The sequence below is a fragment of the Megalobrama amblycephala genome, linkage group LG7, assembly GCF_018812025.1.
Source record: "Megalobrama amblycephala isolate DHTTF-2021 linkage group LG7, ASM1881202v1, whole genome shotgun sequence".
Lineage (NCBI taxonomy): Eukaryota > Metazoa > Chordata > Actinopteri > Cypriniformes > Xenocyprididae > Megalobrama > Megalobrama amblycephala.
The window spans coordinates 50,234,105-50,248,646 of record NC_063050.1 but is presented as its reverse complement, the minus strand read 5'-3'; the positions used below and the strand labels follow the sequence as shown (position 1 = coordinate 50,248,646).

At 35.2% G+C, this 14,542-nt stretch overlaps 1 protein-coding gene across 2 annotated transcripts in view; it reads left to right on the top strand.

The window, feature by feature from the left end:
* Positions 1-14,542, top strand: part of erbb4a (erb-b2 receptor tyrosine kinase 4a) — a 206,351-nt gene that overhangs the window by 121,576 nt on the left and 70,233 nt on the right. For both annotated transcript variants that reach the window (XM_048197983.1, XM_048197982.1), the window contains exon 3: positions 8,501-8,687. In XM_048197983.1, coding sequence (XP_048053940.1) covers positions 8,501-8,687 — 187 coding nt within the window. The remainder of the gene's footprint in view (positions 1-8,500; positions 8,688-14,542) is intronic.

Genomic DNA, 14,542 nt, shown 5'->3' with positions numbered 1-14,542 from the left:
GACCCTAACTATTACTGTATTAATGTTCAAGTCATTTTACTGTATAGTTTTTGGAGAAAAGTAAAGGCAAAATCACTCTAAAAATCAAAGTGCATTCTATTACTTGCATCATGTTCCATTTTCAAACACTTATAAAAATCGTTCCTTTATAGGTTTGCTCATTCATTCAATTAATCCTTGTTTAGAGTGACTCTGGCTGTTACTCTATTAATTTCCAAGTCATTTTACTGCATAGTTTTGGAGAAAAGTAAAGGCAAAATCAGCCCAAACATCAAATTGCATTCTAACACTTACACCATGTCCCATATTCAAACAATGGGACATATTCCCATATTCTTTTAAAAGTATTCACTGCATAACCCCAAATCTCTTCTTGCACAGTTTACATGTTCATATAGCTTTGGTATTATACGAGTATGGAAGTATGCCATTTTGTATTGCCAGTATTTCTGTATTTTGAATCTACTGAAGCTATATCCACTGTATTCTGAGTGAGTGCGAGACGTCCATCTCCTCCCTATAGCTGTTATTTCACTCTCTAAATGTGTGCTGCTGAACGGGCATGTCCTTTTCCAAGAGGTAAATGAACCAGGCTGTAATTTTACTAGAGATGATGCTACTTGACTTCTGCTCCTCTCATTTACAGATGTAGGATTTCACTACCTCCTCGCTAACACTAAACCCTCTAAAATCACTTCAGCCTGACATAATGTGCCTAGTGAGAAAGAGGAAGGGTTCAAGAGGGCTTATGGGAGAAAATGGTAATTGTGTCTGTGGGCTAATAGCACTGTCTCATTATCCCACTGCACTGTCACTGTAACATTGTCGGAGGAGAGAGTTTCAGCGCGGCCGCAAGCTCACTAACATTAGCGTAATTACAGCATTTTTTATTGGAATTAACACATTGTTAGATTAAGCATCTCTTCCCCTTCGCAAAAAAAGTACTATCAGAAGTTCATATTCTGTAAGCATGTTAGTGTTTACTAATTACACACTTTTGCGCTTGAACCACAGAACCATGAAAATGACCTCTATTTCATTGCATTTCAACTTACTTTCTTGTCATAACTTTTTTACTGAGGACTGACATCTAATGTCAATTTACAAACAAAAGGAGAGGAACGCTCCATCTTTTATGCTGGTTAGTCAGCAAGCTTTTTAATCGAACTTTAAGATAATTTTAACATCGCCAATATTCAACCTGCTTTGTATTGTTACAATGTCTACAATGTTTACTCATTCTTTGTGTTACATGGACGTTTATTTGTCAACAAAAGTCTGTCGGATGACACAAAACGCGCCATCTGATGGACTTTGGACAGCTCCAGAGCTTTAATTACAGATTATACTTTTGCATTTTTGTATCCCCGCCCACAGACAGTCAGATTGACAGAGGGTTATTAACAAAACAGTTTATTGTTAGGGTAGGTTTACTACTGAAAATTGTATCGTAGATTGTCTCTTTTTTAAACAGCATTATGGTGAAATTGAAACACCATGTCTTACCTGTATGCAACAAGCGCTTTGCTTCATGAGGTTCGGTGGCACTGGCAGAATGGCAGTTTCTTTCGGTATTTTCCCCTCCATTTGGCCTTGGTTTTTTTAGATTTTCCGTATTGGTGTTCTTTCCATATTTATGATTCTTCGCAGCCTTTAGCCGCTGCCTACAACGTGCTGGATTCCTCACCAGAAACCGAAAGTAACCAGTCCAGCTAAACATTTACTCTGTGAATTCTTGCACTGGGAACATTACAAGTCGATGCCACTGATGACTAAAAGTTTGCTAAGAAGTATTTCCTACTAAAGCAAAGTGATATTTGACTCTGGTTAAGCCTATCCATAGCAGACTTGTGGGAGTGGCCCTGGATGGCAACATGCCCAGTGCATTGTGGGTGTTGAAGTTTTCTTACCTATTTGGCCCATTTTGCCAGCAGTAAACCAAGGGTTTTACATATAATTCTTAAAGGTACAGTAGCTTAAACAGTCTGTTTATGTGGACAACAGACATGCAAAATTGAATTACTGTTTTGGTGCAAGAACCTGAGACTGAGGAGAAGAAAATATGCCCCCTTTAATGTTGCATTCTGAAGCAGTGATGCTGAATGATTATAATGTTCCCAATGTACCAGTGTAATTTTAGTTTTATTTGTATACTATTACAGTGATATTTTGAATTATTTGTATTTTTATATTTTACATTTTTATTTAAATTTTAAGTATTTTTTAAAAATATACTTAAAAAATAAGTATTTTATTTTAAATATTTATATTTTTAATATTTAATTTAGTTTTAATTTTTTATTTAATTTTAGCTCTTCAATGCTAACTTATTTTATTTCAGTTAGTGGCCAGTATATATATATATATATATATATATATATATATATATATATATATATATATATATATATATATATATATATATATATATATATATAGATATATTGTATATATTTTATATACTGTATATTATATATATATATATATATATATATATATATATATATATATATATATATATATATATATATATATATATATATATATATTAGATGATTTTTTTTTTTTTTTCTGCTTTATTTCAATTAACAGAAACAATTTTAATAGTTTCAGTTCAGGAGGTTAACTCCAACACTGCAATATACCCATTTCAGACAGTGAAAGTGTACACTAGCTCTTAGAAAGTGTGTCCGTCCAGTTTATTCACGGCTGTCTAGCTCTCATTACATCCAGCAGTGTCATGACACGGTCTCTGAGGTGAAATGAATTCCTCACAGCAATTATAGACACCTGAAAATGATTATAGCTACATGAAAATGTCTGACAATAAAAATGACCATAATTGAATGCACAGCATTCATATGAATGATGATTGAACTGTGTATCTTAATCTGTCAAATTAGACACTATTGACCCTGGCATAGATGAAGCTGATGAGTAATTATTTCTAAATCCATTAAACAAAACCTTTTCTGAAAGCTTCTTGCCTGCTGATTGATTTTTAGCACAGAGCTGATGTAGTAATTTCTTGGTTAAAAAAAAAAAAAAAAAGTTCTAGTATGAATTACATTCAGTGCATTTAGATTCACAGCTCTTTCAGAACTGCAGTGATGGTGTATCATTCACAATATGCCAACTCTCTTCTCCAATGGTTGAATGATTGCTGTTGTTTCTAAAGATACTCGTAAAGGTCATGATTGCTATTCAAATGAAGGTAATGATCGTCGGAGGTGCCGAGCACTAGAGGAAGTCCCATTATTTGAGTTATGGAAGACCAAACTTTGCTTACAACATGCATTGTCATTAAAATGAGTCTTAAAATGACTCTGCTTAATTTAGCTTTCCAAATTGTTTTCCTTTATAGATTTTTAATATATTTCAGGCAAATATGTGCAATGTAATGTAGCTTGCCACATGGAGTGGAACAAACAGATTGCATTTAACAATAGCAATGACATTTATATTGTGTTTTTCTTTGGTTTGAATACAGAACAGACCGTGCCTGCTCGTAAAGATGCCTTCGCCACATTCTGTCATCTAAAAATGGATGACTGTGACCCTGAAACTCTTCCCACTTCTCACTGCGGGGTTCTGTCAACTACCCTCCTCATTCACAGACTCATATCTCTCGCAAAAAAACGATCGCCTGCCACGTTCTGGCTTGTAACTGGAGTTGTTTTGTTTGTTCTGAATATTCTCCTGTTACTTCTGTTGCTGCCTCGCTCAAAAGATGCTCTCAATAAAGATGTCAGCACACTTTCATCATGCTTTTACCAAGGACAGTCAAGTTTTTGAAACGAGACATCATACAGCCAGTGAATTGCAGATTATAAAGTCATTAGAACTCCAAATATTTACTCTTTGCTGAAGATCTTTTTCTGCCAATTTCAGTAAAAGAATTTGCTCTTTTGAAGCTTGCATTTACACTAAATATCAACCAACCATGTCTTTGATTCTCCTAAAAAAAATAATTATAGACACAAATATGATAATTGTGGACAAAGTTTAGAGGTATTAAATGAATGTGGATAGAAGTTTAGATCACTTGATGGAAAACATTTAAGTTCATATCGAGATATCGGACTTTGCAGTATCTGATATCTTGGCAAATATAATCACTTAGAGACTTAATTGAAATTCTCCATTTAATCTCATTGCTGTCTAGAAGATAAACATGAAATTAAAGAGATCTCATTTGGGATTTCTCTTTGCAATTGGAAATTATTTATAATGACTTACATCAATAGGAGTTTTCATAGTTTATACATATACAAATGTATACAAACTGAACAGCACATTAATAAACAATTTCATTGAAAACATCAATGAAAGCCCCTGTAATAAGTGTGCTCTGTATGTCACATTAAATAAAACAGTAAATGATTTGTATATAGGTAATATATATGGATTAGTATATGAACAACACACAATTGTATGCCATTAATAAATAAATAAATATATATATATATATATATATATATATATATATATATATATATATCAATCATTGTTTTAGGTAAACCAATCATAGTTAATAATGTATTATTTTAGTCACACAATCATCGTTTTCAGTGTCAATTTTCACTAGCTATGCTTCCATCCACCTATTTTTATGTGCATTTTGGGATATTGCACAAAAAAAAAAAAAAAAAAATGTGGGATGGAAATGCCAAGATGCCCAAAAATGTGCATAAAAATGTATTGAACTGAGTCGGATAAAGAAATGCACATAAACTATGATGAAAACACATTTACAGAATAAATGCACTACAAAAACCTCATGTGACTTTGCCTCAACAGTCAGTGAACCAATCGCATTGCACAGCATCTCAAAATTTGGTTTGATCATTCTTTTGTCATCAGAATGATTTGGTTTAATTCCCTCCCAGAACTGTCACATGATTGCGTTTCCAAAACACCAGACATCCAAGATAATAAGTGAGCGTGTATTCCGTTTCGTCGGCATGCTCCGAGATGCAAAACATTTATAATGTCAGAAAATTGACTTCCCCGATTACAGCAACTTCCATGTTTTATTACAGATATTTTGCTCCATTTTCTCAGGAAGTGATCGTTTTGTTCTCTTACACATATGGGATGGAAGCGCTGCTTTATTCACAGATGTTTTATGCAGTATTCCAATTTTGTGCATAAGCTAAAACATTCCAAAATTCCCATCCCTAAATGTTATTATTCAGTTATAAATGTATTCTTACTTGAAGCTTTTAGATATGTGATGGATCTGCCCAATGTCATACTTTGAAAATCAGTAGTCATAATGTGTGTCCTTTATAGATCACTGCATTAACATTTACGGCGCTTTGCATGCATTTCCTGTGACTTTCTCCTGGGAACTGCATAGACAGAATAAAGTCATTGTAGTGTGTGAAGGGAACAGTTACAATAGTCAATACTTTTCCAGATTTAGAGCATGTCCAGATATCTTACATACTGCTGAGGCATTTATAATGACTGCCATGCTGTGTTACGAGCATGACCCTCAATCCAGGCAGTAACACCAAAACCTCAAAATATCAGAATAATTTCTATTTTTTTTTCCTTTCAAATAGTCAGGTTTTGTTATTTTTCACCCACTTACTCACTAACTTTTTTACATATCTTGCCTCTGTTGTATGTCCATTATGAAAATTTACCACAGTTGATAGTTCAAATTTTAGTGTCTCAGTGGTACTTGTCAATTTTGTTGTTGTTATTCTTGAAGACAAGACGTGTGTGTGTGTGTGTGTGTGTGTGTGTGAATATATTATTTGTCAAGGTAGACCCACCAAAATGCACTTTCTATATGAAAATAAATAAATAAAATAGTCACAGCTGCTTTGTTTATGCATAACATTTAGCGAAAGAGCTGTTTGTTAACATGCGGTTCACTGTGATCTGACATTATTCAGAGTTATTCCAAGCTCCCATTTAAAAGAGCAAATCCTTCGCAGGCATATTAACCAGCTTAAACCTCATTTAGCAATGAATTGTGTATTGTTTACTGCATGCTAAATTGGCTTGAATCAATTATGAATTGCGGCGCAGAACTGTAATTGCAATTGAATTAGCCTGTGTTCTTAGGGAAGTCTATTAAAAAATAAAAAGCAAGATTTTCTTTTTATTATTTCTTGGCAGCTAAGGCACTGATCCAGTGAATTTTTAATACCAAAAGGGCAAGAAAACAAATTAATGTCAAAGTAAACAGTGTTATTTGAGAAGTTTGCAAAAAGCAAAGTAATCCTTTAATTAAATAAGGTAAATTAGAACCAAATTAGAAATTCTGCCCATGTTCTGGAGGCCAATGTTTTTGAGGTTTGTTGCTAGGTAACAGAAACTGCTGACGACAATAACAAAGGTTGCAGATGTAGTAGTGATGCTAAGGCCAGCATCGCTGTTAATATTGCTTATGCTTATAGGGTTAGTGATTCGGACAAACCATTAAAGTATTAGTTCACTTCAGAATTAAAATTTTCTGATAATTTACTAACCCCCATGTCATCCAAGATGCTTATGTCTTTCTTTCTTCAGTTGAAATGAAATTAAGGTTTTTGATGAAAACATTCCAGAATTTTTCTCCATATAGTAGACTTCAACAGGGATTAATGGGTTGAAGGTCCAAATGTCAGTCTCAGTGCAGCTTCAAAGATCTCTACATGATCCCAGAAGAGGAATAAGGGTCTTATCTAGTGAAACAATTGGTCATTTTCTAAAAACTCTATACTTTTTAACCACAAATGCTCATCTTTGTTGACCTTTCCAATGCAATTAGATAATAAGTGGTGCATCACAGAGCAGTGCAAGATGAGCATTTGTGGTTAAAAAGTATATAATTTTTTTTTTTTTTTTTAGAGAATGACCAATTGTTTTGCTAGATAAGATCCTTATTCCTCATATCATGTAGAGCTCTTTGAAGCTGCACTGAAACTGACATTTGGACCTTCAACTTGTTGAACCCCAGTGAAGTCCACTATATGGAGAAAACTCCTGGAATGTTCTCCTCAAAAACCTTCATTTCTTTTCAACTGAAGAAAGACAGACATAAACACCTTGGGTAATATGAGGATGAGTAAATTATCAGGAAATTTGAATTCTGAAGTGAACTAATCCTTTAAATGCTAAATGTATTAGAACTATGCACACCATTGAGGCATTTATACCTCACGATCTAAAATCTATTGATTTTCGGTGTGAATTCCTGTCATTCATCAAAATAAAATCATAAAGTGCTGGAAATCCTTACAAATCTGTTAATTTAATGAATATATGATATTTGTAGTTGTAATAAGTTAGTGTCCTGCATATGTTATTTATTTGTGTTTATAGAATCCTCAAAAAATATATATTCATATTTATATTGACTTTTATTTCCCCTTTTGTTACTGTTGCTATGTCAGACAAGCCATGCCTCTCTCACGCCACACATCATTATTTACATCGCGGATCAAAGAGGACACAGACAACACGTCGACAGACAAGACAGAACAGGTTACTTTTTGATATGAAACAAAGTCTCAAATGTCAAATTTTGTAATTTTTTTAAGAAATTTAAACAAATACCGTTCTGTGGCTTTTTAATGTGTCGTGACAGTCAGATAGCGCTAGCGCTTTGGATCAAATGCCTCGTGAGTCGTGAACCTATCATCTCTTCATACTAGTTAATTTATAGCATCAAATAAACATGAAAGAACATCAGAAGGAATGTTGTTCAACTGCGGAAAGATGTCAGTACACACCATTTTTCAAATTCAAGTCCACCGACAATAATCTACTAATGCTGCCCTCATGTGCTATCGGATAATTCCCACTTCTGAAGTCCTGATTACGAGCTCATCGCATTCAAGTTTCGAAATGGGAAGGCGTTTATGTGCAATTGAAGGAAACTCATATTTAAGATAATTCCGAGAGCACATGAAGGCAGCAAAACTCCCCTGACTGCTTTTTGCGGACAAAATGGCAGATTCAGCGTTATGATTATTTAGATCGCCTGTCAATCAAACTCCCAGCGAAGGGTCAATTAGCTGTGACCCCTTAAGTCTTGTCTGAAATTTGACATAATGATCTCTAGCAGTGGTCTTCCAGGGCACGTGACTGTCAGGTGTCAGCTGTCACCATGTGCATAGTCAGCTCTTCAGATGGATTTCTCTGACGACAGCAGCAGTATGTGTGTGTCCGATCAGTACAGCTATATCACATTCACTTCTTCTGCATGAAATAGACCTGTCCTCTGTGCCTGCTAATGATACGCAGTATGAAACCGTGATTGGATGTCAACATGATTGATGTGGGTGTGGAGAGGGAGGGTCCAGCGCTCTCTTGGGCCATTATCTCTTCAAATTATATCAAGGCTGTCTCGTTAGTCGACTAATAGACTTGATGATGAAGTTTTGGTAAAGCCTTGACTAAAGGACAAGAAAATAGCTCATGGGAATCACCTGACAAATGCATAATATGTTTTCAAGTTGTATGCTTAAAGTTTCTTCATTTCTTTATATCTCCGCAGTCTATCCGTGAGGTGACGGGTTACGTGTTGGTGGCTCTGAACCAGTTCGACTATCTTCCTCTGGAGAACCTGCGGATCATCCGTGGCACTAAATTGTATGAAGGACGCTACGCCCTGTCCATCTTTCTCAACTACAGACGAGATGGACACTTCGGCCTTAAACAACTCGGCCTCAAGAACCTGACAGGTAGGGTTGCGTGGTATATCGGTACTGGGGAAATATTGGTATATATTTTATCTAAAACGGTACGATATCATGATTTTGCTCATTTTAGTACTTGATACGTTGCTGTTCTGAAGTTCACCACTAGGTGGCACCACTAGTGTGCTACCCAAACTGAAGCAAAACTATCAAATGTGACATCATAGAGGAACAAAATGGATAAAGCATTTAACCTGCCCAAAACTAATTAATAAAAATCGCAGCAGAAGTGAAATTTGGAATCACTTTGCTTATAAAACTGCTGAAACCACACCAATCTGCTCACTTGCCTCGGGAGGAAACACCTTGCCAAGCATCTGTCGCTTGCCCATCCTGGCTTGTACAAGGAGATAAGAGATCATTCAAATGATCTAATTTAGACTTTTATTTACTTTTAACACTGATCAATGCACATACATACAAGCATATCATTTAAATAGCACTAAAGCTCCAGCTCATGTCTTTTCATTCTCAACTGTTTATGTTCACTTAAAACATAACCAGCTGTGTTTACATGAATACATACGGTATGACAATATTGTGTGTATTTGACAATTTAATCACAGTAAGCTGTGAAAAGTAACTCAATTTGGAATGCACAAGCTCTTCGAGAGGTGGCTTTATGTGTGCGCGCTTTATGAGCGCAAAGAAAAAGAAAACCGCAAAGAAAACCGCATTTACAAATAAAATGTACGGCACTGTTACGGCACTGCTGATTCACTTGCGCTGTTTGTGAAATTACTTCTCACAAAATGTATTCAAATTACTGATTTGATGTGATAATCTGTGTTGATTCAAGTGTGAATGTTTGTGATAATTTCCCACATTATAAAAGGGAAACCTGAGGGAATTAGTAAAATTATGCGCAATAATCACAATCCTGCACTGAAATTTAGACCATATATGGTATCGATTGGCAGCAGCTATTTACACTAAGTGAAAATAGCGATAGATACTATTTACACCATGTAAGAGTATCAGTTCTTTGCAATAAGAGTAAACACTATGCTATCTGTACTTTATATTGGCAGATACTATTTGCACCTCTGTATTTCTGTACATTAACAGGATGCAATAATCATATAGAGTGTAAATTATTATATTTATTAAAATTATTCAATTGATGCTGCCTTATTGGGAGAATAAAACCCCTCCCTACACCTTCCCCTAACCCTAATATTATTAAACACTCAGTCACCGTTTATTTCCACTTTTAGAACATTATTTTAATTTTTATTGAAAATAAATGTGAGCTCTGCAAAAGGTGGATTCGAACCCGAGTCGATCATGTTAAAAGCCAGGACTGCGAGCCTTACTCGCTAGTTTTGTGCCACTGATGTTGAATTCCATGCTCTTTTTTAAAACTTCAGTGGCCCAACCAGAGATTGGTGGGCGGAGCTAGTGTAAATAGCGTTTGCCAACAAGGTACACTATTTGCACTTAGTGTAAATAGACAATCCGGTATCGATTTAATATCGATACTTCAGTATTAGATTGTGGTATCGTACTGAAGACAAAGTTGTGGTATCATGCCGACATTACTGACAGATATATTGTACAAAATGTTAATTCAGATTTTGTAACTGAAGTTTAAAACTTTTAAACTACAGTTCTTGGCTTTTGTTGGTCTTTATGTCAAAATCTCTGTCATAAGAATATAAATGTATTTCTTCAAAAGTTCTGTAAGTTCCTAGACTGAAAACGTTTTCCTAAAACGTCTGTTTGAAATGTCTATGTAATATGGTTTGCTTTGTTTTCTTTAGCACACATTCTTTATTCAAATAAAGCTTTTAAAAGTTTTTTTTTTTTAAACTTATTTTAACTTGAAGTGCCATGTTAAATTCAAGATGCTTTCTAGATAATGTGCTTTTAACATACAGTAATTTACCATTCAAACGTTTGGGGCCAGGAAGATTTTTTTCCCTAAAATAGATAAATAAAATAAAATAATTCAGCAAAGATGCTTTAAATTAATCAAAAGTGATTGTAAAGACATTTATAATGTTACAAAAGATTTCTGTTTCAAATAAATGCTGTTCTTTTGAACTTTCTATTCATCAGTTTCCACAAAATATTAAGAAGCACAACTGTTTTCACACTGATAATAATCAGAAATGTTTCTTGAGCAGCAAATCATCATATTAGAATGATTTCTGAAGGATCATGTGACACTGATGCTGAAAATTCAGCTTTGATCACTGGAATAAATTACAGTTATTTTAAATTGTAATACTATTTCACAATATTAATGTTTTACTGTATTTTTGATCAAATAAATGGAGCCTTGGTGAACATTGGAGAATTCTTTTTACATATAGTGTTAGTGTAGTATAATGTCTAGTTATCATGTTTTGATGTTGGACTGATGTCTGTGTGAGTTGTGGTTTTAGTGGAAATTAGCATAGCAGGGACTGATGTATGTGAACACGTTAGATAAGATTGGCGCTAATAATGCCTTTCATGCTGTGCGGTGCGGCAGCTATGATGATATCATGTACATCAGAAGATGTTCTCGTATAAATTAGCCACTCTTCATTATGTGACTGCTTTTTATCTTATCAGTGTGTATCATTTTAACACGTTTTACAGATGGCATCTAGCTTTTTTATTTTTTATTTTTTTCCTGCAGCCTTGCTTGGTTGCCCCATAGGGAGACTTTTGTTTACATCTTATACCATGTAATATAGAAACTCATCTTAGAACAGCACTTCCAGATCCCTGATGGGATGCATAAAGATATGGAGAGAAACAGAAACAGATCAAGGAGTCAAACAACCAACAGACAAATAGAGGAAGTAGACGGCGCCTCAAAGCAAAACAGCCAGAGGCGTGATAATGGTTGTCTGACTTCTGATGACTCATGACGGCCAATAGAAGCCCAGAGGAGTTCAGCAGGTGGTACGAGGTCACAGTAGGTGAGGGGCAGAAAGTTAAGACATGCCAAGCAGGCATCTTGAATCGTAAATATGGCTTTATCGCTTTAATGGCTGATTAAACGATATCTTGGTATAGGGATGAACAGAATGCTGACAGTATGGGTACGCCACTGCCTTCTTGTCTTCGCTTTTATTTGCATCCTCAAAGATATGTCTTTCGTTTTAGCGTTACTCTCTTCTTTGTGATGAGGTGTCAGATGGCGTCTTTGAACGAATGGGGTTACAGGGCATGTCTTTGAGAGTTTCAGGATTCAAGAATCCACACAGCAGTTTTATTGCCACAAGGAAGATTTTGTCAGGCTTACAAGGGAAATATGAGGATAAAACATGAACTGCTTGGGCATTGACATGCTGTATGCATTGCTATTGAATTGACTTACGGAGAACATCTGATTACCACATTATACCATTTCATACTCCTAATCATATTTTTGTGCAGCTTAATAATTAATTAGGCTACTTAATTGATAAAATGTTAAGCTATAGCATCTCAAGGAATGCTGTCTATTTTGACTGTCAGATTTTAGAACATAATTCTTAAAGGGTTCATGAACTATGTTGTTTTATAACGTTTCCATGTACCATATAAAATTGATTTTAACCCTCTTATTTGAACGCTCTGTTTTAAGGGGCGTGTCTGCTGTTAGACTTCAGTGTAAACACCCACTGCTGTGATTGGCTGACATCTTTGTGTATGAAATAGCATATAGTATTACTATCTATTATTACAGCTCTCAAGGTTAACTAATCGTGAAAAGTGTTGATCATAGCATTGCATTTATATCTATGGCGTTATATTTAGATTGTGGCATTAAAGGTTGCAGTGATGAACATTGTAGTCGATCACAGACATGTTGTTGAGCGCATGAAAGCAGTGATCTCGTCATTCCAACTTAATTTCTGCACACTAACGAATGCTTTCATCATAACTAACAGTGCAAACGTGATAACTAAGAGATTCGTTGAATAAAACAGGAGTTTTGGCACAAGCTGATAAACTCACGCTGTTTGATTGACAGCTCCAGCGATTGTAAAGGGAGCGTTCTTTGATCGCTTTCTTTATATAATCTAATCACCGTTTAAATAACAGATTATTTTCATCCTACTAAGAGAAACAAAAAATGTGAAGACGTTTCTGCTTACGTCACGCGTGACCTTTCCAACATGATTACTTAATGCTAGGCGCATCGCAGAGCAGTGAAAGGCGAGCATTTGTGGTTAAAAAGCATACTTTTTTTTTTTTTTTTTATAAAACGACAGATCGTTTCGCTAAATAAGACCCTTATTCCTCATCTGGGATCATGTAGAGCCCTTTGAAGCTGCACTGAAACTGACATTTGAATCCATTGAACCCCAGTGAAGTCCACACTATGGAGAAAAATCCTGGAATGTTTACCTCAAAAACCTTAATTACTTTTCAACTGGAGAAAGAAAGACATGAACATCTTGGATGACATGGGGGTGAGTAAATGATCAGGAAATTTGAATTCTGAAGTGAACTAATCCTTTAAGGACAAGTCTATTATACATTTGCCACTGATGCTGATGATGTTTTTGAAACTGGAGCTTTCATTTAAAGTAGTTAGCGACTGTTTACAACCACAGTATATCAGTTAGAAATGTGCACTACAATCATCAGAATAACTTTTATTCTATACAATACAAGAGCTTGCAAAGCTTCACACGATGGATGTAATGTTCCAGCCCAGCGTTGCAGAAAGTTGCACACTATTTATGGCACTGCAACAGAGACCTTCATAAAACGCAATGCTGTATATCATAACAGGGGTTGTAAGCAAGAAAATGCAGCCGTGAAAAGTTGGCTGTGCTCAGTGATGGGAAGCGCTGCACATTTGAAGTCGTCTTTTGAATTCTTCACTGAAGTCTTTGAATCATATTTTTTTTAGCGTTGAATTTCTCTATTCCTCCAGCGATGCTGGTAAAGTCTGATTCTTAAGGCAACGGTTGCCATGTTTCTGCAATTTTCAATATTAGTTTTAGGAGATGAAAGTTGTTCTTCAGCCCCTTGAGATACTCAGCACATTGATGATGAATGGCTCCTTTGATTACAGCCATGTGCTCCCCTCTCTACATGGCTCTGCAGCATGATCAATAGCTTTCATAAGAAACTTATGACACAATAATGGCTGTAACCTTATTTTCTGTGGTCCTTCAATCAAATGTTCTTCTTTTTTGACTATATCCTCATAGATGACCTCTGCTATAACCAACAGCTGCATGAAGGCAGTTTCATCAACCTTTTAGAATCTCCAGATGATATCATTCCATACAGCGTGTTGTCAGGAAACAGTTCAATAATTGAGTGGGCAGATCCCTGTATGTAAATATTTCTTTCATCGCATGTGGCCAAAGGTTATTGAAAAAGATTAATTCATGTGCAGTACTCACCATATCATTGCATCCAAGCACTCCTGCAAATCAAGGCTTGCATTAGACAAACTCATGAACGAGTCTGTTGTTCATAGACAGTGCATTCTCTAATGAATCCGATCTTAGCCAATAAGTCTCAGTGCGCACCGTGCAAAGCAATTAGACTATTATGCAGTATGCATGCAAATTAAAAAGCATTTCTCAGCGGATACGTCTTAGATTGAAAAGGGCACATATATACATCAATGTTTTTGTCTTATTCAACTGCGTTAGAAACCAGTATTGCACAGAATGTACAATGCATACGCATGCATAATTCCATTTTTTCCAATAGCCATTTTTTCTTTATCATAATGAAAAATTGCCATATTAAAGCACAGAACAATGCTTTTAATATGAAAGTGCATTACAATCACAGTCACAATGCCAATTTACAACTTTGGTTAAAGGTACAATATGTAAAATTTTTGCAGTAAAATATCCAAAAACCACTAGGCTAGTGTTATATATTTT